At 28.3% G+C, this 21,249-nt stretch overlaps 1 protein-coding gene across 7 annotated transcripts in view; it reads right to left on the bottom strand.

The window, feature by feature from the left end:
* LOC129614996 (vesicular glutamate transporter 1) overlaps positions 1 to 19,102 on the bottom strand; it is a 45,290-nt gene extending 26,188 nt beyond the window's left edge. The window contains exons 1-4 of one of the 7 annotated variants that reach the window (XM_055530020.1): positions 18,708 to 19,102; positions 17,757 to 17,779; positions 16,785 to 17,381; positions 3,656 to 4,374 (exon numbers count right to left, since the gene is read on the bottom strand). In XM_055530020.1, the coding sequence (XP_055385995.1) occupies positions 3,656 to 3,705 (50 nt within the window). In that variant the 5' untranslated portion in view covers positions 3,706 to 4,374; positions 16,785 to 17,381; positions 17,757 to 17,779; positions 18,708 to 19,102. Of the gene's footprint in view, positions 1 to 3,655; positions 4,375 to 16,784; positions 17,519 to 17,756; positions 17,780 to 18,707 lie in introns of all 7 variants that reach the window. The other 6 variants (XM_055530022.1, XM_055530025.1, XM_055530019.1 and 3 more) reach the window with 6 other exon arrangements.
* Positions 19,103 to 21,249: the final 2,147 nt, after the last annotated feature.

The following is a 21,249-nucleotide window of genomic DNA, read 5'->3' as shown; positions in this document are numbered from 1 at the left end:
ATAGCATTTTTCAAATATAATAAATGATTGTAAATTGATTTCAACTTTAAGTAAGTGAAATAAAAAAATCTGATATAGTCAGCACATAACCGACCGCAATGTCTAGATTGTCTAGATTAGTAAAAGTATTCCAGAAGATTATAAAAATGCATCTTTACAATTTTAAGGACACAAAAAAGCTTTTAGTTAACATACTTAGAAAAATGTAAATTTGGCTCTTAGCAGAGTTTCATTTTGTGCCGTCCGAATTTTACCAAAATTGGTCAGTAACTTCTGGTAACAACCAGAGCTCAAATACTAAATTTCAAGAAATTCCAGCAATTCGTTCCGTAGGTAAGGCAAAAAATGTAAAATGGACTCCCAAATCTTTTTCCGAGCCCTGATCTTTCCAACAAATTTATAGATTCATTGTTTTAACATCTCGAATTTAAATATTAGATTTTAATTAAATCGTTATACACGCAAAAATGTAAATTTGGCCAGTAGCAAACGTCCAGTTGCTGATGCCTGATTTCTTCCAAAAGTTAGGAGGTTTCGCGTACGGTCGAATGAAGCTCATATATGAAATTTCAAGTAAATCTGTTCAATATTTTCCTCAAAATGATCAAAAATGTAAAACAGGCTCGCTAAAAAGTCCAGTTGCGATCTCAAAATTTTATCAATCCGTGCTATAGTTGACATAAATGTACATATAAAATTTCATCAAAATCGGTTTAACCGAAGTTGAGATATACGCGTGCACACACAGCCAGACAGACACAGAGACAGACCAACACCTCTCTAAAAATTGTTGATTTACTCTTCACTACCATGGAAAAGTGCGTTCCCACGGAAAACTGGATATGCAAAATTTAGTGCCGTTACATAACCTGCCTTATTGTATACATATGTGGTCGGAAAAAGGATGGCAGACAATTATTGTTACAAATATTCCTTGTTTTAAATTTTTATAAAGCGTCCTGCATGATTTTTTATTTCTTATTCAGTGTTATGCGACTGCCAAGCCGCTATCGTACATAACTGTGCACATAATAATCGCAACATTTAGGGTAAAAGTGTTTTAAACTGTATTACCCTGAATGGTTTTTATTATTCAACAAAAACTGAACATTGTTTGAAAATAAAACCATTAATTAAAAGTATGATTTTATACTAATGCACGTGCACTATACGTGCAGCGAATTTTTTATGTCGAAAGGAATTTTATTTTTCGATTTTTTTAATCAGATTTTTTTTCATAAATTTGTTTCCCTACGTGCGTACCTATTTTCTTTATTTTGCAACATGTGATTATGTTCATTTATTTAAGGGAAAAGAGTTACTTAACAAATCATTGGTTTGTTCCAACTTCCTTTTTGCCGACTGCAATGTGTATACAATAAGGCAGGGAAGCGTAAATCAACTATTTTTGATCAATTATTCGACAGATGTCGATCTGTGAGTACATGCGTGTGTCTCATTATCGGCTGAACTAGTTTTAATAAAAATATTATATGTGAGCCTATTTTGGTTATGTCACTGATTGATCAACTTTTAAGAAAAATCAGGGCTCAGGAACAGCACCTTTTTGGAAGGCGATTCCACATTTATTTGCATATAAAGAACAGTAATCAAGCAATTTTTTGTTAGTTTTTGGAGTATTTAAACGACGGACTTACAAATTTTTCGGAAATATCCAGGGGTCGGAAACTAAGCTGAACGCCTGCCTTACCTTTTGTACTCTATCTGCGAAACTATTTGATAGAAATTTAATATTTAAGTTCTCCGTGTTATCGAAACTAGCTGGCCAACTTGGATTTCTAAAATAATTTTTTTTGGAGATATTTACGAATATTGTTAAATTTGTCAGATAAATGTATCGTTCTATTCTAGTTTTAATATTTTTTTTACAATTAACTTATTTATTTTTACATTTTGTAGGGTAAGATTTAATACTTGACAATTACCTTATACAATGTCGAATTTATTCAGTTTTAGTAAATTTTATTAAATTGATTTTTCTTATTGTATGGCATATTTTGTAAATTTTCAACTTTTCAACGGAAGTACTTTTTTGAAGAAACTTCAATAAACTTTTTTCAATGAAATGTCAGTATGTTTGTTTGTGCACCCCGGAAATAATTTTCAAATGAACCAACAGTCATTAAAATTGTATTTTAAATTTTAGGTATGTAAATGTGTTAAACCGAGGAACTTTCAGCATAGGTCAGTTTCTATAGGAATTAAAACTATTTTGACTCATTGTTGATGACTATTACTGATAATATGAATTTCCATAAAATGATGGTGAAAATCTTTAAATCGGTTTTGCTTAGAAATTGAAGATTATGTAAATTAACTTAAAATAGACCACTTCACAAGAGTTTCCTATGTTTCCGTTTATTTACCTTGCCAGGCAGGTACAACTAAGATGTAAATTTTGGTCTTTGGTTCAAGCTGTTACTTTTGTAGGCGTGATTTGATATCTTAAAGATTAAATAGTATACTTTTGAAGAACAAGATAATTTACAATAACATTGTTAAAAGTTCACTGAAACTCCGAAGATCGCCGAAAAATGACATTTTACGAATCCAGTGGAGTAATAACTGAGTGGAAAGAGAAGATAAAAAGAATTTTTCTTTAGTAGAAAAAATAATATGTAAAACCGATAAAAAATTTACGTTTATTTCAGTGGTAATGTAGGTGAAAAATTATACTACGATTATTTGCGAAAACGGTTTGAGATTGTGATTAGTGGAAAGAGTTAATTAAACGAAATAAATTTATTTATAATTTTCCATGATAGAAGAAATAGTACCTGGTAATCTTAATACGTTTACAAACTCTGCTTTTGCTTTTGGGTTAGACATAGTATTTTGCTCGTAACCATTCAATAACGGCTTTGATGATCTACAATGCCTAATATATAAAGAGCTATAATTTTTAAAAATACGTAAAAATTTAGTTATGACATAAAGTTTACAGTAAAATATATTTTACCTGCGAAATTATACAAATTTATTTTGAAATTCTTTTTTGTGAGTAAAACTGCTATCTTAGGAGTAGAAATTCTATAAACAGAAGAATATACATTTTTAAACTCTTAAACATATTTTTGTTGCTAGAAGTGAAGAAAATGAAATGCCTAAAGTCTTCCAATTGGCTACCTACGTAATAACTATTGGTTTCCAATATGTAAATATGATTTGAGAAATATACAATTTGGTCAATCATGGGCTGGCAAATATTGATATTTTAGTGTTGGAAATAAATTTTACAAAAGCTAGGTGTTTTTTGACAGATTTAATTTTAACAATGTTCTCAACAATAAAGCCGAAAACTAAATATTTTTGAAAAGAATTTGCAGGATTCTGTTTAGAAGTAATTTAAAAACGTCAATAAGAACGATATTCCATTTTTTTCAACAAAAGTAAGTATTACATATGAATTATATGATGCAAACAAATTTGTTATAACAAACTTTCAGAATACTTTGTACGAAAATAGTATATTGGTATCCATATACATATACCAATGTACAAATAGAGCGTAAGATTATTATATGCCCTATCAGTAAACACCAGTCGTCCGTTAAATTAAATTTTATGAAAAAAAGTAAAATAAGAAAAATGTATTTATATTTTCTTCATAATTTGGTTTATAAATGGTACTTACCCACCAAAAACGCCTGCTGCGCGCTCCTTTATCGTTTCTAATCCCTTCATTTTCAAAATATTATGATCTTAATACTCTTGAAGTGAAAATCCTTTATTATATTTTATACCTTACTACAGTGCAAACACAAAACAAAAAAATAACAACACAGGTCGATTAAAAAAGATGAAAATGCGCTCGATATATTATGAAAGAATTTTACTTTATATAAATACTTTTATATTAAATACGAATGTATTTTTATATAAATCTATATTACTATAGGTGGAGTTCACTCTTAAATATGTCTGAAGTATAAGTTTATGAAAAATAAGATTTAATAGGTATGAAAACGCGTATATATATCTATTTACATTTATATCGACTTTGTTGGTTATGCTGAAATTTTTCACTTTTCCTTTTTTGGCAGTGGGAGGTTTTACTTTTGCAAACAATCACAATAAAAATTGTTGGGTGCGCTTGAAAAATTTATTTTATTTCTGTTGTTATTTTTTTTGTTTTAAAATCCGATTAAATGTTATTTTATATCTCTATTTAGATCTTTTCTTTCGATTTTATATCCTTTAGAGGATAAAAATATGAATATTCTGAATTTTATGTGGCTTTTTTGTTAATTTTTCCCGTTTTTGTTTGGTATTTTTGTTTTGTTGATGATTTTTAGAAAATATTTGGCAAATTGAAGATTTAATATTATAATATATTGCTGCAAAAAAGTTATGCTGAAATGAAAAAAAATATAAGTAATGTAACAATTAATAATTAATGTCGGTTTATCTGAATAAAATTAAATTTTTTTATTAAATTGTATATTTTTAGTTTACAATATTTAAAAGTGAAATTTTCAAATAGATGAATTTTAATTAGTAGAATTTTTTATAAGTATACAGCTTACATAAAAAATGTGAACAATAAAATTGTCTATTAAGTTTAGGACAATAACTATTAATTTGAATAAGTATTCGTTTGTGAACAACTTTTATAGTTAACACAGAAATAATATTTTTATTTATTTGTTGTTTTAATCAGATTTATAGCAACGCTTTTTAGGGCGGAAGTCTTATTTATATACTATATTTTTACCGACCGTATTGTGTAAACAATAGGTAGGTTATGTGATGGCAACAAATTTTGCATATCGAGTTTTCGATGGGAACGTACTTCTCCATAGTAGGGAAGTGTAAATAAACTATTTTTAGCAACCTGTCGGTCTGTCGGTCTGTCGGTCTGTCGGTCTGTCGGTCTGTCGGTCTGTGTGTGCACGCGTGTATCTCAAGTTCGGCTGAGCCGATTTTGATGAAATTTTATATGTAAGTTTGTTTCCACCATGGCACGGATCGATCAACTTTTGGTATATATCAGGCCTCGGGAACTGCACTTTTTAGCGGGCCTGTTTTACATTTTTGAACATTTTGAAGAAAGTATTCAACCGATTTACTTGAAATTTTATATATAAGCTCAGCTCGACCGTCCGCAAAAATTCGTATGTTTTGGAAGAAATCAGGCATCGGCAACTAGACGTTTACTACGGGCCAAATATACATTTTTGTGTATATAAAGAGAAATAATCAACCGATTTCATTGAAATTTAATATATGAACTCCTCGTGTTAAAACAATGAACATATAAATTTTTTGGAAAGACCAGGGCTCGAAAACGGATTTGCGGGCCGATTTTACATTTTTCACCATATCCACAGAACAAATTGATGGAATTTCTTGAAATTTGATATTTGAGTTCTGGTTGTTACCGAAACTAACTGGCGAGCATTTCAGGGAATTCGGGTAGCACAAAGCGAAACTCTACTACTAGCCAAATTTACATTTTTCTAAGTATGTTAACTATAAGCTTACTAATGTCCTAAAAATTGGAAAGAAGTATTTAACAGACATTTTTATAATATTCTGTAACACTTTCATTTAACTAGACAATACACAATGCGGTTGGTTATGTGCTGACCACATCAGATTTTTTTTATAATGAGTTATATTTATTGTATAGCGAATACAAAAAAGAGCAAAAATTTCCTAGATTGTAGATTTTTAAAACCGGAGTAACAGTGCACCTCGAGCACGGACAAGGATTTGTTGTGTCCCCCCTCCGTGTTGGGAATAGACCGCTTGAGATCCACCCTCTGATGGTACTCGAGCAACTTGTGAGGTGCGGAGGATCGCCGTTCCGCCGCCGTGAGAACAAAGTCCCCTAATATTTCCCTTCTCCTGCGATTGAGAACCCACTTTCGCAGAAGATCTACTAAGGGCTCCTCATCTTCCCTACAGGACCTGCAAGTTTCTTCATTTTTCAAACCCATTCTACTGAGGTACCCCTTAAGTCTGCTGAAACGAGACCCCGGTGGGAATTTTGCGTTGAAATAAAAATCATGTCTCGGAAGATACAACGTACACATTTGGTAATAAGAGTTTGGTAACAAGTTTTTGGATAAAATTTGATTGTGGTTTGCAATAGATCGCATATAGCTCCCGAAGAAATTTTCTCAAATACTAAATGCCGACCGTGTTGCTAAATAGTTTAGCAGCAAGGTCAAGATTCTATCAATATGTTAAAATGTTTCTGTAGAAAAAGTTTACAAAAGAAAGAAATTGTTTTAAATGCTTTAAATTAAACTTATATTTCTGATTTGCTGGTTGGTTTACTGGTTGGAGTAGTTTAGTAAAAGCCTAAAATCTAATATTAAATAGTTCCAAAAATTAGATAGCTGGGTTACATTTCGCAGTCTTGTATCATAATTAAGGTACATATAGCATTGAATTTTCTCTCGAATGTTTTGACAGGTTCGAGTAAATGCCTTACATTCTTAAAAACTAATGAAATTTTATGCTGTTATATTTTCTTCAGCATTTGAATTGCTATAATACACTTCTTGCAACAAAGGAGTAAGATTTTTTTTATTGGCGAGTAATTGATGAAAATCATGTTAATAAAATTTAAAAAGTGTTTTATTAAAAAAAAAAAATCTGATGTGGTCAGCTCATAATCGACCGTAATGTGTATTGTCTAGTTAAGTGAAAGTGTTACGGAATATTATAAAAATGATTGCTAAATACTTCTTTCCAATTTTTAGGGCATTGGTAAGCTTATAGTTAACAAACCTAGCAAAATGTAAATCTGGCTCTTAGTGGAGTTTCGCTTTGTGCTACCTAAATTTGTGAAATGCTCGCCAGTTAGTTTTTTTTACAACCAGAACTCAAATATCAAATTTCAAGAAATTCCATCAATCAGTTTCGTAAATATGGTAAAAAATATTTCAGGCTTGCAGATGAGTTTTGGAGCCCTCATCTTTTGAATATTTTGAAATAGGTTTTGGAGTTCCATGGCAGCTACTCAAACCTGCTAGACCATTCCATCAAAACTTCAGGGATATGTGTGGACTGATATTGGACACACGACTACTAAGTTTCATGAATTTAACTCTATTATTTTCCCAAACCATTAAAATTTGCTTTTGCAGTTGTATGGTAGCTTCCCGAATCTGTCAAGTCATTCCAAAAAAACTTCAGGAATATATGTGAACCATGACTACCAAATTTCATGAATCTGACTTTATTATTTTTCCAAATATTTAAAATTAGTTTTTGGAGTTGTATGGCAGCTACCCGAACCAGTACAGCCATTCCATTAAAATTTTCAGAACATATGTTAACTGTACTTGGATATATAATGTCTTCATTTTATTCTCTTAAAGTTATTCAGTATGAAAATGAATCTTACTATTATGAATTTGTAGAACTTAAGATTTTGAATTGTAAGTTTAATTGGAATTTTGGAAGAGAATAAAGTTTATGTGAAAGAAAACAAATTTGTGCACCCAGAGATCAACGTTTACACGCAGTAGCATGTTTAATAATCCAAAAGAAATTCACTGATCTGAGAAAAATTTCATGCTAAAAGAACATATTCGTTTCGAAATCGGTTTTCGAATAATTTATTGATAGGTGTTTTTAAAAATGTCATTTTTATATTTTAATAATCAATTAAAGATTTAATGTATTTAGAGTTTCTTAACTATTCGCTACCTGATTTATTTGAAGTAACTACTCTATTACCGATTTACTTAATTTGGTACCAGCTCGATGGCGTTACTGCTCATTGCTAAAAGGTATTTTTCCTAATGAAACTTAATGAACTATACAACAAGCAAGTTCAGAAATCAATGGTGAGCATTATGAACAATTTTTGAATTTTTAATGATGAGCATTATACGAGTATACAATTTTTGTGTTAAATAAAAAAAAATAATATGTTAATATTTTAAATCACTTTTTGTTTAAAAAAAATATTGAATTCATATTCTTAATAATATAGTATATGACAACCTATACTATATTATTTTCATTGTATGCCATTCATTAGTGGGCGTCAGCATGGCTTTTTGAAAAAGAAAACCACGGTGACTAATCTAGGGGAAGCCGCAACAGTTTTCTCAAATAATATGGAAAATGGGTATCAGACGGATGTAATTTACACAGCAATTTCTATTTCGTTCAGCAATTTCTTCACCTCTTTCGTTTAATTGTGGTGTACCCCAGGGTATTCACTTAGGTCCACTGCTGTTCATAATTTCAATTAATGATGTTGCATATGATATACTTTGAATGGCCAAGCTCTTAGTCGAGTTGATTCAATAATGGACCTGGGTATTTGCTTCAATAGCAAGTTATGATTCATAAACCACTACAATCATATTATATGCAGATCAAGCTCGTTGTTAGGCTTCATTAAGCGTTGGTCAAAGGAGTTTAATGATCCTTATGTCTTAAAAACGCTCTACACATGCCTGGTCCGTCCTCATCTTGAATATGCTTCATAAGTATGGTCACCCTATTACGATATACATATTAATTGGATTGAGTCTATTCAAAATTTTTTTGAAGTTCGCATTGCGCCTTCTTCTTTGGGAAGACCCCATCATTCTTCCACCTTATGAACACAGGCTCAATTTAATTGACTTACCCACACTGGGCAAAAGACGTGACGTTGCGGATTTGACTGACTTAATCTCTCCCGATATTTTAAATAAAATTGCGATTAACTCTAACTTTAGGTCTCGTTCCCCTGATCTTTTCATGGTTCCTTTTCATAGGACTAATTACTTAAAACATGAACCTGTCAGCAGAATGTTGCGTTTATGCTGCAAACACAAACACAGACTTGATTTTTCACTAAAGAAAGACATGATGAAAAGGTTTCTATTTACTTATAGTTAAGTATAACCCTTTTCTTTATTTTAACAAATTCTTGTTTTAGTTTTCATTGTTTATATTCATATTTTATGGAATATTATTACTAATAAGTTTTATTTTGTATAATTTTTAAATTTAATTTTTAAGTCAAAAATTTGTTCAGTCGGTATAATTCGATTGAATTATACCCTACACCTTTCGTTGTTGTGTAGTAAATACTCAAACCTATAAAACCATTCTATAGAAACCTCACGGATATGTCTGACCCATAACTGGACACACAACTGCCAAGTTTCATGAATCTGACTTTATTATTTTGCCGAATATAAAAAATGTGGCTTTAGAGTCCCATTAAAATTTTCAGAGCATATGTAGAATATAATTGGACACATGTATACAAAATTTTATATTTATATCTTTATTAGTTTTTGAAATATTTAAAATAAACTCTTTGAATTGTATGGCAGCAACCCCAACCCGTTGTCCGAATTAATCCAATTACAATAGGGTACGTCCTTGATACAAAAGAAACAGGTTGTGAAAGTTTGGTGTCGATTGCATTATTCGTTTTTGAGTTATCGTGCGATCGGACGGACAGACGGACGGACATGTCTAAATCAACGTGGAATTTTACGCTGAGCAAAAATATATATATATGTTCATACGGCAGATGACGCCTTCAAGTAGTTACAAATTACATACCAAATTTAATATATCTTTAATAACTTACTTTGCGAGAATCTATCTAGGGGAAGAGTCTCATCCAATATTTTTGCTCAAAATTTTGTTTTCTTTTTAAATGAATTAGAAGTTAAAATGTGTTGATATTTCATCTTATAAATATTAAAACAAAAAAAAAACAAAATGTTCTATGTGAATTAAGAAAATTTTCGTTTTGTTCAAAAACCTCCATTCAGAAAAATTCATTTAAAAATAGATTTAATCAATTTTCACGTCTTGGTTTTTTTTACATTAATATAAAATGGCTAGCTATTGATAAAGTAAGGGATAATATGGAAATAGCATAAAAGTACTTTTTACAGAATTCCTCAATTGTTCAATGATAAAATATGCGATATACGAGTAACATATTACATTAATTGGAACTTGCACACTTAAATCATTTTTCTTCGCTAGTAGATTAATTGATATATTAATTTTTATCTAAATTAAAGAACGTCGTTATTTCTCATACCAATTGTTTCTAAAACTTATTATAATTTACAAATCATTAGTTGCAACAGTGTTAAATATGACTTGAAAGAAATATGTTTGAAGGTACAGAAACAAACTCTCAAATGTCTGAAACTTCTATTTTTCAAGGTGAATGTTTTTGAATACTTTTGGATTGTAAACAGAAGTGATCAAAATGTACTTAAAAAATTAATTCAAACTAAAATGGGAATATTGTCAATAAAGTGATGTTAAATCATGCTACTCTCTTTGTTGACTTATGCTACTCTCAATTATCACAAACTCTAATTTTTTTAAAATGTGTAAATACATATAAAAATTTAATTTTAAGGTGTTGATAATTCAAGGTATATTATTCCCACCTATTTTTTTGTGTCATTTGATTTTGGCAATCTTATTGCGAGTTTGAGTGCGAAGAGTCAGTGTGTTAAAATGGAAACAAAGAGTTAAAATTAATTTTATCAATTTATGTTGGAATTTTAATAAAAGACAAATAAATTAGTTTTTTTATAGAAAGTGTTATTTTTTAAATTACTTAAAGTACTAATATATGAATTGGTAAATATTTTTGAGGTTTTTTGAAAGATTTCAACATTTTTGCTTACAAGTATAGTTTTGAAAATATTTTATAAAATTAGAATAAATTTTAGATGAAATCGACGGTTCCATATACAACTACTGTATGTCAAAAACTTAGGTTTTCAAGAGGGCAAAAAACTCCGCATTTTATCAGAAACAAAGATAATGTAGTAATGGCACAAGAGGCAAAATATTTAAAATAATTCGCTTCGTAGATTTTGCTGAAAACTTAATCATTTCGATGACTCCAAATAGAACTTTTATTGTAAGTAGAATTGTATTGTACTTATAAATTTTTAACACATAGCTTTAATACTAAGTAAGTTGTTTCGAACGGACTATCAAATATTATGTTCGCACTTGCAGAAGTCAAATTTCTGCCACATTATTTTTAAGTGATTTACGAGAAATTTTTTTTTGTATAATCTGGAGAATTTCTATTAAATACAAAAAATTATGGGAATATGCGTATGGTTCTGGAATATTCAGAGAACTTTCATTGTATAATAGAGAAAGAAATGCACCACATGAAAAGGAAAATGTAGGAATTTCGATTGATTCAAATAAATAATGGAAAAAAGTTGAAAATAATACTCAGTAAAAGCAACCGTTAGGAAATAAAAAAGATTTTTTGCCTCAAAAGATGCAGGAGTTGACATATTGTTTCTTACTTCAATGGAACCAATTTTAGATAATATAACTTTTAAACAAGCTTATGGAATCGTGTAACAAAATGAAATTATCAATTAGACTAAGAAGTTTCTATTGCCATAAATCAATACCTTATGAACTTCCTGTGTAGATTCATTATTGAAACATTCACTGTTATTAGCCAATGCAACGTCCCATGTACGATTTCATTCAAATTTATTTCTTTCGGTTTTTTGTTTAATTTATATAACTCAAAATTTTCTATTACTTTGATTTTGCTAATTTTTAGGCAAAATCTAAAAAATTCGGTTAATAAAGATTTTTTTTATCCTAACTTCACTTTTTAGAACTTTTCGAAAAATTTTTTGAAAAAAAGTGTTTATTAGTTTCCCTATGCCCGTCCATCCGTTCGTCCGTGGACATGTTTACAAAACTTCTACACCCTTGAAGATAGAAAGCAGAAATTTAATATGAATATAGATCTTTACTAGAAACTTATTTCCGTAGAAGAAAAATTTTACCTATCTCCCCCCTCTAGAAGTTATACTCGCCCCCTCCCTCTAAAACCCTAAAAATGCCATTTTTTAACTATTTGTTGCAGTGAAACCATGAGCATTTTTCGAATTTTGCAAACACAGAAAGCTAGTGGCTTGCTTCTCCTATCGCGGCAAATTATTGTTAAACTTTACAAAAAGAAAATGGCCATTCAAATTTACCGTTATCTAAAATCCTTTTTTTCCAAATTTTGAAGACGTTTTTCCTCTAGACCCCAGGTTATAGGAGCCTGAAATTTTATCAGCTTTTAGACACCAATAAACAGTTTATTTCATTAGAACAAAACTTTTTTGCATCTCCACTCCCTCTCAATTTATCGACTCTTGAAATTTGTAAAATTTGAATTTTGATATTTTATATATCCGAAACCGCAAGCTTTTTCAAATTTCCATAAACGTAAAAAGCTAACGGTAAATTCAATAACATTAAAAAATATAATTATTTTTCTTAACTCACGTAATTAAAAAATTTTTTAAAATCGAGTATTATGTTAAGCCCTCTTTAAATTAATTTTTGCTTGCATAAATGAAGCAAAAAGACTGCATAAATCGTTCATGCTAAACATATGCAATCCTACAAATAGTTTCGTATATGAATGAAAATATTTTTAATAGTGTGGTAGATATATATAGACGCTATTTAAAAGCAGTATTTTCATTTGCTAAAGGCAAAAGTGCTACAAACCATTGGTTTGATCCAACTTTGAACGTATTATACCCTGCACTTCGTGAAGGGTATATTAACTTTGGTATGGAGTTTGTAACTACTTGAAAGAGTCATCTGCGGTATGGACATATATATATATTCTTGCTCAACGTAAAATTCTGCGTTGATTTAGACATGTCCGTCCGTCCGTCCGGTCCTACGATAACTCAAAAATGAATAATGCAATCGACACCAAACTTCCACAAGTTGTTTCTTTTGTGTCAAGGAATTGTTATTGGACTAATTCGGACGACGGGTTCGGGTAGCTGCCATACAGCTCAAAGAGTTTGTTTTAAATATTTCAAAAACTAATAAAGGTGTAAATATAAAATTTTCCAATTATATTCTAAACATGTTATAAAAATTTTAATGGGATATCTGCACCCATTCGGGTGGCTGCCATACAACTCCAGAAGTTAATATTAAATATTTGTAAAAATAATGAAGTCAGATTCATGAAACTTCACAGTTGTGTGTCCAGTTATAGGTTAGATATATTTCTGAAGTTTTGGTTGAATTGCTTGACAAGTTCGAGTAGCTTCCATACAAATCTAAAAGCATATTTTAAATATTTGGAAAAATAATAAAGTCAGATTTATGAACCTTGGCAGTCGTGTGTCCAATTATAGGTCAAAGATATGCGTGAAGTTTCTATAGAATGGTTTACAGGTTCGAGTAATTGCTATACAACAACGAAAGGTGCAGGGTATAATTCAATCGGTTTATACTAACTGAAACGTTTTTACTTACTTTTGGTTATATTCGTAAGAAGCTGACTATATTTATAAACATCGGGTGTCTTAACACATACTCAATGAATGCAAAATTGTTTTCATTAGCATAAGATACCGCTATTTCTGTTCTCCGAAAAAAAAATGTTAGGTACATTTTTTTAAAAACTTTCATTTACGACCAATAATTACGCAAGAAAGCAAAGGGTTGACGTGCATGTGGGTTTCGATTGTAGAGAAGTGTTTATTCCAAAATACAAAAAAAATCGCGCCAGTTATAAAAGAGCACAGTCATAGAAAGAGCAAGATGAGATTAGCTGGCAAAATAATATGACCAAGTCTTCATTGAGAAAATGTTATCTTCCTGTAAATTTTTATCCTTTTCGTCTTACTGGATAGAGGGTTTCTCCATAAGCCCTTGTTTTACCTATTTGAAGTTTGTTGAGTTTTCAAAATAACATTCAAAAATAAGTCAAAAAAATGTTATTTCAATAGTGCACAAAAAGTAAATTTTTTGTTCGTTTTGGATCCACTCCACCATTCTGCTTCAGAGACATCATTGAGTTTTGGACATCCCGTTTAAGGGAAATGTGATACTTCACAATCTCTTTTTAGTGTTCATTTAAGTTAATATATAAATAAACTTTGTTAATCTATAGATTTATAGATTGTCAGGAAAGTGTACACTTTCAAGATTTAAACAAAAAAAGAAACTTATATTTATGTATAGGTATGTCATAGAAGAATTCCTGAATATGAAAACAAAGGTTAGCCAATATGGCTGTTTTAAAAAAAGACTTATATCACTGACGATTTTAATATAAATTTAATTTTAATAAATATAATTTTAATAAATAAAAAAATTTTTTGTCCTCAAACTAATTTGAAATTGAGTGTAGCAATGATAATCTCATAACTAGAATTGATATATTTGTATATAAATCTGTATATATCAATTTTTTACAAATACTTTAAATGAAAGAATATTGTTATTTCTGAAGTTGAATATTTAATATTGAAAACTTTTGAAAGTAAAGTTTTCTACTCTCCTTCACTGACATGTCTTTGCGTTTCAGTATATAGATAGAAATGAAAATACTAGAATTGTTAAACAATTAAAAAATTCAAAATTCGTAGATTCTTTTAATTTATCGAAAAACCTACTAGAAATATTTAATAAATATATCGTTGAATATGTTGCTTTAATAATAGTATATCACTTGCGGATAGTATTTTTCTGGAAGCTCTGAAACTGGGAAGAATCGTTTCAATTTTTAAATCTGATGAAAGGAGCGAATTCAATAACAGTAGACAGATTTGAATAGATTTCCTGGTTTATCAAAAGTTATAGAAAAGGTTGGGTAGACTCAGATTTCTCGACGTTATCTTGAAAATAATAAGATCATGATCATAATAAAATCATAAGATCATCAAGATAAACATGCGAAAAGTGCATTTTTCATACATTTAATCTGGTTAGATAAACTCACTTTACCTATCCACGTAGAAAGTTTTATTCAGTTGCCGAAATATTTTACAAAATAAATTCGCTTCTTCCAAACAAAACTGTGTACTACGCCCTATTTCAAAGTCACGCTAGTAACGGAGTGTAGTACAAAAAACAACTATCAACGAGTTACAAATAATCCAAAACAAAGCAATTAAAAACCTTTACAGTTTAAGCTAGCTTTAAAATATTCAGTATTTCATCCATCTAATTTATCATAATTATTTAATCCGAGATCTAGACAACATCAAATTGATACCTACATTCATAATATAAAATACTAATAATATTCACTCAACCACAACCTTATCTAAAAGGAAAGATCATCATCAAGTTAATAGAAGAAACCGTAATCTTCTATATTTCGACAGAAATACTTGTGAAAATGGAACTCTCATATCATTTTATCAATTAGCCTGTTTAACATTTTTGATCATTTTGAAGAAAATATTCAACCGCTTAACTTAAATTTCGTATATAAATTTCATTTGACCCTCCGAGAAATCTCCTAACTTTTGGACGTTTGCTACGGGCCAAATATACATGTTTGCGTATATTAAGAACAATAATCAACCGATTTCATTGAAATTTAATATATTCGAGGTCTTAACACAATGAATCTGTAAATTTTTTGGAAAGATCAGGACTCGGGAACAAATTTAAAGGCCGATTTAACTTTTTTTATCATATTTACGGAACGAAGTGATGGAATTTCTTGAAATTTATTATTTGAGTTTTGGATGTTACCAGAAGTTACTGACTTTTCGTATAATTCGGACGGCACAAAATGAAACTCTACGAAGAGTCAAATTCACATTTTTCTAACTATCACATAGCTGATCCCATCAGATTTTTTACATTTGTTATACATTACTATAAGATAGTTTTAAATTTTACGGTCGTTCCATTCTTTTATTGTATCAAACTTTATATCAAATTATATTCACTTTTGGCTTTCTGTTCTTTTTCTTACATGAGTATACAATGAGGTAGGTTATATGATGGCACCAAATTTTGAATGTCGAGGTTTCTGTGGGAGCGAACTTCTCAATAGTACAGAAGCGTAAATGAACGATAATGACTTCGACACCCTGATATTTGTTTATATTTTTCCTGTGAGTCCTGAGGTAGCTCAGGACTCTATTATATATTTTTAAGCTCCTTGAAAAGCTATAGCAAGGGGCGTAATTTAATTCTAAGGATGTTCTTTACTACAACGTAATTTTGTACAATTCTGTCGTTTTATCTCAAATGGTGTAAAAATTTTCTTAACAAGCGGATATATAAAGTGAAATTAATGTGCATTTTTTTATAAAAAATTAATTCAACAAAATTTACTTGAAAAAAATACTTGTTAAAATTACCGAAACATAAATGCTCAGCAAATTAGTATTGTATTGTTATACCCGTACCAAAGTATGTTCGAAGGGTATTATAAATTTTTCTTACCGTTTGTAATTTTAAGAAAAAATTTTCTGTTATAAACTCCAAGTAGATTTAAACAAGTCAGTTAGTCTCTCGGTCCGTCTCATAAGGATATCTCAAAAAATAATTGAGTTAAGCTCTTCAAATTTTTATAACTAATTTATATTAATAAATGCCGGGATAAGTTCGGGTATCGGCCCTACAACATAAAAAAAATTATTTGGTTATATCTCGAAAATTATTAAAGCACGAGTAATAATATAATTGAGGCTGTTATGTGTGATAAAAGCCGTTAAAATTTGTTGATTCCTTATGGAAAATTTGTTTCTTTTTTTTTAAATTAAGGGCCTATAGCATATCAGATATTCTTGATGGGACTGGCCAATCAAGAAATACAATCAAACTACTTCCAACATATTTGTTTAAAATTACAAAAATCATATTTCGGAATAAGTATTGGGTGTAAGATGATAAAAGATATTCCATACCGTACAAATTCTACAAAATTCTAGAAAAAAGCTCAAGTTAAGATTATAATTAAATAAAATAAAAATACAAAATGTAATAAAATGTGAAATACTTACCGCACTTAGTTTTGGGTAAATCCTTTTTGAAATTTTAAAGGTTGTTTAATCCAAAAATGAATAATTTTTTTTTTTCATTTCTGTTTTCTTTTTTATAAATTCTATTTTTTTAATTTAGTTAATTTCAAATTCATAACTTTTTTCTATTTTAATTTTCTTAAATTAATTGGTTTATTTGCATTTTTTTTATGATTGTAAAAATGATTTTCTTTTCATTTTAAAAACCATTTTAATATTTTTATGAAGATATACTACAATAGTTTATGAGTTATAAGCCTATATATTCACTAACTTTTCTTTTTTGTTGATTTATGAAAATTTTTTATAATATATAACTTTCTTTAAATTCTCTTAAAATCGACTTTAAATATTTGAATAAATTTCAAACTTTTTAAATGATATTGCAAAATTTTACTTTTCAGGTACTTAACTATGGAATGATTTCAAACCAGCATATTTCCTTTTTTTTACCGATATTAAATTTTTATCCCTATACTTTTGACTTTTGAAAACGATCTCTTTTATTTCCTCATTTATTTTTAAAAATTTTTTAAATTTTACTTTATCCAAGCTATTATTTTTTGGCATAGGTATATGCTTTTTATTATTATTAAAATAAATATTAATTGTTATAAAATATGTACGAGTAAAAAATAAATTTATGATTTTTCAATTATAAATTGTGCTCCTTTTTTTTAAATTTGAACTTAAGATTAATATGTTAAATTAATAAACTAAAAATAAAAAGGAAAAAATAATAAAAGAAAAAAAATTAAATTAAATAAATAAATAAATATAAAATTTCCAAACAACGTTCAGACAAAGTTTAACTAAAAAGCGTTGTTAGCTTTACTGTGTCTGAAGACTATATGTAGTTAATTCAAGAATATCAGTCGCCTAAAAGTCTCTAAAATTTCTATACTGTATGTAAAAATTAAAATTATTATAAAGTATCTATTCTTTGACACACACACTTTCATAAAATACAAGGAAATCTGCAATTGAAAAAAAAAATACAAAAAGAAAATAAAATACGAGAAATTTGTTAATATATGTAAAATATTATATAAGAGAAATGAAAAACATGAATAGCAACAAATCTACAGAAAAACCAAAAGAAAAACATATAGAAGAAAAACTAAAATTTCAACAAAAAATATCTGTTCTGAAATTTGTCCCTGATTTTTATTTTTTCTACTATTTTCTTGTTTCATATTTTTATATTATTTTAGTAACACTAACAAATCTGAGATTGTATATGAATGTTTCGCATAGATTACATTTTGTGTTCTATATACGAGTACAAGTATAATGTATTTTTTTATATAAACACTCACATAATTAGTGTACTTGTATATAGAGTAATTTAGTTTAGATCAAACTATTTTTTAGTTAAATTTACATTGTAGTTTATATAATACAAATATGTGATGCCTTAACATTGTACATTATGTCTGTACAATGAAATATGGGATAGTACAGATATATAATTTTTAATTTAACGACGAAAAAGTATAGTTTTATGCTCAAAATAACTTTTTAATCATAATTTTGTATATACGTAATATATATATATGTAATACTCATATATACACTTGTAATATGTACATTAGATCTATTCATATGCATTAATAATATTATGGTATGTAATGCACATATGTATGCGTACAAATTATATATAATAGATAATATATACGTATTTTTATGTAATTTTTTATGTAACAAATAACAAAAAAAAATTAAATCATTGATTTTTTCCCATATTTCTTCACATTCCAAAAAGAAAATTAAAATGCACACGCTTATATATACATGCACCAAACACACATATTGATCTACATATAATTTTATGCCCTTTTCTTAGTTTCATAATTCTGTATGGCGAATGGAAAGCACTGTTTTTTCATTTTATTTCTTCCTCACCAGAATTATCGATACACACACACTTATACTGATAGAAAAAAAATAAAATTGAAAATGAAAAAAGTTCCTTTTCCTTTTTTTTTTTAATTTTCACTTGTTTTTTGTTTCTTTTTTCCTTTTTAAATTTTCACACATAATTTTATAAATTTTCTGTAATATAATTGTTTTAAGTAGATTATTGATTCCTAAATATAATTACTTTTTAATATAACAAGAAGAAAATATTATATTTTGAAATTATTTATTTTAACTAGCATAAATTTTTAAATAAATAATTATATAGGAATTCCCCGAACAGATCGCACTTAGACGACAGCGGACTAAAATAATCCAAATAAAATTTCTTCTATTATATCGATAGTATTGTCAGTTAAATGGATCAGGAAAACTGTTTTGAGTTGGCCCAGTTTTCTCTTTTCGTGCTTATAAGTTTATTAAAAACAAGAAAAGAATCACAAATGCAAGAAGAATACAAAAACAAAATCTTTCGATTAAAGAATAAAAGTATGGTGAAAAGCTCTTTTTGTGATTTGTAAACGTAGAGCTACAAATACATACACAATTTTTTGTTACGCATTTCATTTGAAAAATGTTAAGATAAACATTTAGGGTGGTACTACACAAAATTACATAAATTTCACATTTTGACAATTTTTTATAGAACATATGGTGTACATAATTCAAAAAATATTTTTGCATACTTAATTTGTAAGAATTAATATGCAAAGTTCATGAAATAATCTATATTTTATTTTTGAAACTATTACTTTTATTTTAGTATTAAAAATATTAAACTATTAATTTAGTGAGTTGTTGCATTTATAATTTAATTTACAATATATTAATTTATTGAATAAAACATACTCGTCATATTTAACAAAATTTAGAATTTCACTAAATCGTTGAAAATCATTGAATCAATTAAAAAATGTTGCTTTGTGAATGCTGAAAATAAAGTTTGTTAATAGTTATTACTGATATAACGAAAATGAAAATGAAAAAGATTATTTTCACTTTTTTTTAATAAACTTTATATATTTCTGTTAACTAAGTTTAGCTTTTGTAATTTGTGCATTGTAATGTTTAAATTACAACTGCGGTGTACATAATATCTATGCATAACGTAAAAAAACGTAAAGCAGTACTCTTTTAATAACATTCCTATAATTCAAATCAAACCCAAATATCGAAGAAAATAAAATCTCTTTATAAGTCATTTTCACATAATATCTTAATAAAAATTTTTACAAATAAAAAACGAAAAAAATTGCATATATTTAGGATAATATTTATGTATCTCTACTATAATGGTCAAATAAAATTTCCATATCAATTAGATCAGCATTTTCATGGAGTCTTTTGTTATTACTCGTACATTTAGAAAAAACTAGACTATAATTCAGTATATATGGCTTCGTAACATATAGTTTGAAAATTCATGGTTTTTGGATTTTGTTAGACAATAGGTTCAAAGAAGATAAAAGTATTTTGTGTTAATAAAATAAAGTATACATTAATATTTCTGACTAAATTTCAAACCGCCAAGTAGAAAAAAAGACAAATCGTACTGCAGAAAACTAATTTAAAATATCGTTCAATTTTAATGTTTAAATCGATTTGGGGACGCTTCCTTGTTATAAAAATAGAGAAAATCACCACTTTTTCCGCGTTCATAACTAAGTGAATAATCTTCAGCTATTTGTGTATTTAAGACTTTTTAAGATTATAATTTTTTCAGAAGGTGTGATAGGTAAATACTTGTTTCTGTGATCTAAGATAACATTTCAGTTTGTTAGCTGAGAAATTTCTTACACACGAACGGACCAAATGAAGTAATACGTATCTTCGAAATTTTTTTACTTTTCAGATTAGCTTAGTTGAATTTTTGATTGTATCAGTTCTTTATTTCTGAATTGTATGAGTTATTTCATTCTTAAATTTTTATAGAGAAAAGTGAATTGCAGAAATAGAACATCAACAAAAGACAAATTTTCCATTTTTGGAGATATCTTAAATAAGTTTGTGCCTATTTTAATACTTAACATAGCTTAACACAATTTCATAATGTCAGAAAACTCTTTCATTGCATGTAAATATTACATTAAAACGAGAACAGATAAGTTGACCGTGTCAACTGTAAGATATTTGTACGAATAAATGATTATAAATGTTGGAGACATTTGAGATACAGTTTCATACTACGTGTTTTTTGTGTTTAATGCTATTTTACACATACATGGCGGTTACCAACCTGAAAGAGTTTTATTGTAAATGATGGCCACAATACATTATTTGTTAAAAATTTCAGCTTTGTGGCTTAGATAGTTTCAGAACCGTGAACAAACTGCTTATTAAGTTGTATGGCAGCTACCACAAGCACTGGAGAAATTTCAACGGCTTTTATAAAGCATGACAGCCCTAACAATATATTTACTTATGCATTTTTTTAAAACTCCAAATAATTTCTCAGATATAGGCACATAAATTTTGAAGTTGTATGGCAACTACCCGAAATAGTACCTCGATCATATCCAACTCGAAT

This window comes from Condylostylus longicornis, unplaced genomic scaffold (assembly GCF_029603195.1).
Source record: "Condylostylus longicornis isolate FDR11 unplaced genomic scaffold, ASM2960319v2 ptg000135l, whole genome shotgun sequence".
NCBI lineage: Eukaryota > Metazoa > Arthropoda > Insecta > Diptera > Dolichopodidae > Condylostylus > Condylostylus longicornis.
This window is presented reverse-complemented; position numbering and strand designations above follow the sequence as displayed.